The sequence below is a fragment of the Nicotiana attenuata genome, unplaced genomic scaffold (assembly GCF_001879085.1).
Source record: "Nicotiana attenuata strain UT unplaced genomic scaffold, NIATTr2, whole genome shotgun sequence".
Lineage (NCBI taxonomy): Eukaryota > Viridiplantae > Streptophyta > Magnoliopsida > Solanales > Solanaceae > Nicotiana > Nicotiana attenuata.
This window is the reverse complement of record NW_017671912.1, coordinates 166,546-170,673: the sequence shown is the minus strand read 5'-3', so window position 1 is coordinate 170,673 and position 4,128 is coordinate 166,546. Positions and strand designations below refer to the sequence as shown.

General features: G+C 30.5%; 2 protein-coding genes across 2 annotated transcripts; both read right to left on the bottom strand.

Annotated features, from left to right (window-relative positions):
• Positions 1–878: 878 nt before the first annotated feature.
• LOC109210857 lies at positions 879–1,555 on the bottom strand. The gene is made up of 2 exons (XM_019374330.1): positions 1,244–1,555; positions 879–1,127 (listed from the first exon to the last, which is right to left on the bottom strand). The coding sequence occupies exons 1-2, from the start codon at positions 1,553–1,555 to the stop codon at positions 879–881; spliced, it is 561 nt and encodes a 186-aa protein (XP_019229875.1).
• A 56-nt stretch (positions 1,556–1,611) lies between these two features.
• LOC109210856 lies at positions 1,612–3,486 on the bottom strand. The gene is made up of 5 exons (XM_019374329.1): positions 3,384–3,486; positions 3,144–3,317; positions 2,678–2,882; positions 1,907–2,457; positions 1,612–1,742 (listed from the first exon to the last, which is right to left on the bottom strand). The coding sequence occupies exons 1-5, from the start codon at positions 3,484–3,486 to the stop codon at positions 1,612–1,614; spliced, it is 1,164 nt and encodes a 387-aa protein (XP_019229874.1).
• Between the last annotated feature and the right edge of the window lie 642 nt (positions 3,487–4,128).

The window sequence follows — 4,128 nt, the reverse complement described above, 5'->3', positions numbered from 1 at the left end:
TGATCTTCATTATTTTTAGCATATAAATCCTTTCCAACTGAATTTTTATTCAGTTATTATGTCAACAAAAAATATGTAGTTATTTTGTTGTTTTTTTGTAGATAATATGTAAACATCAGTAACTAACTATTTTGTTGCTTTTAAATTCAATTTGTTGAATGTATAAAGTACCTCATCTATATTATTTTCACCATATAGGTTGTTTCTACCTGAATTTTAATTTAGATATTATGTCAGTTACAGATATTTGTAGATTTTTTGTAGTTATATTGGTATATAACTTGTAGATATATTTAACATTGTGTTTTGTTTCTTTTATATTCATTTTTTTAATTTAAACAATACTTCATCTATAATATTTTAAGTTTTTAACTACTTTCCTACTGATTTATAATGTATAAACTCTGTAAATTCCAGATAATATATTTTTTTTGTAGTTTTATTGTAGATAAACTGCAAAAACACATTAACAGAGAGAATATTGGTTTTCAAATTTATATATCTACAAAAAAATATAGAAACCATCCATAAACAAATCAATCTATGAAAGTATAGTCTCAATACAGAAAAATCCTAAGTAACTACATTATGATCTTACAAAACACCAACAATTACACATCAAAATCTGTTATCCAGAACTAACCAACAATTTTTATGAAATATTCTGTTAACTACATAAAATTTTATTTCTTTTTGGGTGCATTCTTGCAAGATCTTTTGTTATGCCCTTCTCATTCGCAGTTGCCGCATGAAACCTTGTACTTCTTTGAATTTATTTCATCATATGTTTTGTATCTTTCTTTTTGAGATCTTCCTGGATGCCTTTTCCCTCCTTTAGGTGGATTTACTACTTCTTCAGTTATATGTTGTGGCACATTTCATTTACTTTCATCAGGCAAGGGATTAACTGGTATTTCATAAGTACGCAAGAGGTTCGCCCTTGTGTAATAAGGAGAACAATATTGTTCAAAAGACTCATCACTGTGTTTTAAAGCAGCAAAAGCATGTGGACAAGGTAGTTCATCAAGCTGGAATTGCCCACAACTACATTTCTTGTTTTCAAGACAAACAATATAGCGCCTCACACTATCTAGTACTGTATGGATGTAGTCTGTTGAAGCCCTCACCTAAGAGTACATTACAAATAAAAAAACAATTCATATACGGTTAAAATCAAACTATATACAAAATATCTACATTTGTCCTAATTATGAATTTGATTCAATAAATAATCAGATCTTACTCTAAGCTTGTGCGACAATGTTCTGTTGTCATCCAACTCTTTGTTCAATTTGTATCCAAGATATGTGAATGAACCCTTTGATTTCAATAACTTTTCTTTTGTCCAACGTTCAAGAAGGGTCCTCATATACTCTAATAGTTCTACTATCGGCAGCTCTCTTGCATATTTTGTTACAGCATTCAACGACTCTGCAATGTTTGATGTCATAGTCCAAGTTCTGTTCACCGTAGCATGTACTCGGGACCATCCATGATAGCCAATATCGTATAAGTATGCTTTAACACGGGGGTCAATCTCCTCAATCTTTGACATCCTTTCATTAAATTCATCAAGTGTGTATGACCGTGCCGTGGCAAAGTATAATTCACTTAACAATAGATGTTGACAACACACATATTTGGTCTTTCACCATACGCGAGTTTGAATTGCTCAAAAGACCACTTCCATGATGCGTCATTCTCTGAATCAACAACAACATATGCCAATGGTAATATGGTACCTACATTATGTGGCAAGAAGCAATTAATTGGCTGCAGAAAAAGACATATATATACAAACTACAATTATTCTAAAAAAATATCTATAATATATCTATAATTTATCTGCAAGTACTACAAAAAAAAAAATACAAGCTACAATATTTCTACAATAAAACTTCAGTACCTGCTGCATCTATTGTACTGGCTATTAGCATTATTCTCCTGTATGCTGACTTTAAAAATGTCCCATCAACTACTACAACTGGCCTACAATATTCCCAACCACTGATTGACGTACAAATCGCAACAAATACATACAAGAAGCAGTCATCGTCTGTCTTCTTCAATTTAACTACAGACCCCGGATAAGTCTTCTCTAGAATATACAAATAACTAGGCAATTTGTTGTAGGAGTCAGCAAGATGACCTCTCATAAACTGTAAAGCCTTTTCCTTTGCTCTCCAGGCTTGCATGTAGGTTAGATTCACGCCGTGTTCAGACGACATGTCAAATTGAATGTCTTTTGGGGTGTAAATTGTCTTAGGATCAGAATATTTTGGAATAACCATGCTACCAACTACCATGGCAGTAGGTTTGCGTTGTATGAATGTATTGTCCATTAAAGAGTATGTGTGCTGTCTGTCGAAATTTCTGACCTTGAACATTGCAGAATCATTTATGCTAGTTGCCTTGAAGTACCATGTGCAGTTTTCACCAACACATATCAGCCAGTAGCTACAAAATAAATACATTTTACACAATGAGTTAAAATTTAGATTTAAAAAAAACTGTTTTAGCTTAAAAGATCACATTATACAATCTATATACAATATAACTACAATTCAACTACAATTCTGTTAAACATTATCAGAGGGAAAAACTGAATAAGTAAAAAATTACAAATAAACTACAAAATTAACAAAATAATAATATTTGACTATTCATATGTTCATACCTTCTACCACTAGATCTTTTGACCCTGAATTGGAACTTGTGCATGACAGAATAGTGCTTCATTGCAGTTGTAATTGTTTCCTTGTCTTGGTATACTTGTCCTACTTCAATAGAACTTGGTGTACTATCAGTTATTATTATATTTTCATATTCCTCTATAACGGGAGATGGTGGCATATCAATTAAATTTAGTATTCCAGACGAACCTGCATGAAAATAAAATTTTTTTATTGTTATCACTTATTTGTAGAAATTTTGTAGATAAATTGTAGAAACATTGAAATTCAGCATTTCATATTAATTTTTCAACTTTTTTGTAGTTTTATTGTAGAATAAATTTAGAAATTTTGTAGATAGTACAGAAATCCATACGAATAATAGATATGTAGTTAATTGTAGTTAAAATGTAGATAAAATGTTGTTTACTGACATTGTACCAGAATTTCATAGAAAATAACATCACACACCTGCAGCTGTGTTCTCATTGGTGATACTCAATTCCATATTGAAATCGCGAACAGTAATACATAGCGATATGACTAAGTTTTTATTTTCCTTTTTCATCTCCATGTATACACGAACACCCATATCGTTCCTAATTTCCATTGGAGGACAATGCTCGTTGACAATGTATTTGATTTCTATAATTTTTTCGGATGTATCAATCATTAATTGCTATGCTATTATAGAAATCAATAGATTATAACTCGCATCCTCATCGACTACAATGCCATCGACCTCAAATTCTCTAAATCTCCCATAGCTATCCCAATTCCCATTCAGTTGTAGCATAATTGGTATTTTCGCCATAATTGCTTTTGTTGCAGAAGAATTGTAGAAGATTTTGTCGATTTTGAATTGTGAAATCAGAGAAAACGTTGAAACAGAGTGTATCCCAAAAACAGAGTACGGAAATTTTGTAACAAAGTCGACGATAGTTATTATTGTGCGTGATTTGCGTTAGGGAAGATCTGGAAAATATTTATTTCCCCTTTTTGCGCGGCTAAATAAGGAATCATAAAGCTACCTTGATTCCTTATTTAATGCATTGTATATATTATGTAGAAATACTATTAGCACGAATAGTAATATGCAAACTATGAACATATTTGGTAATATAGTTTAATATATGGTATATATACGAACATTTTCCTAAATTATGATAGGGGAATCACTTTTAGTGCTTTAGTTAAAACAAATACATATAGTCCTAAAATAATGTCACTAAGGTTTCCTTTATGGGGTGTTAAATTGATAAATTTTGAACTTTTGAACTTCAGTCCTCCCACATTTTCTTTTTATTTTAAGTTCACATTCTTTCTTGTAAATATACAAAAATGGAGTCGTTTAATTTAGGAAAGCTTTTAATTTTTGTTTAAATTTAAAGAAAAACCATATATATATATATATATATATATATATATATATATATTGGAAAGTATATTTTGGTTA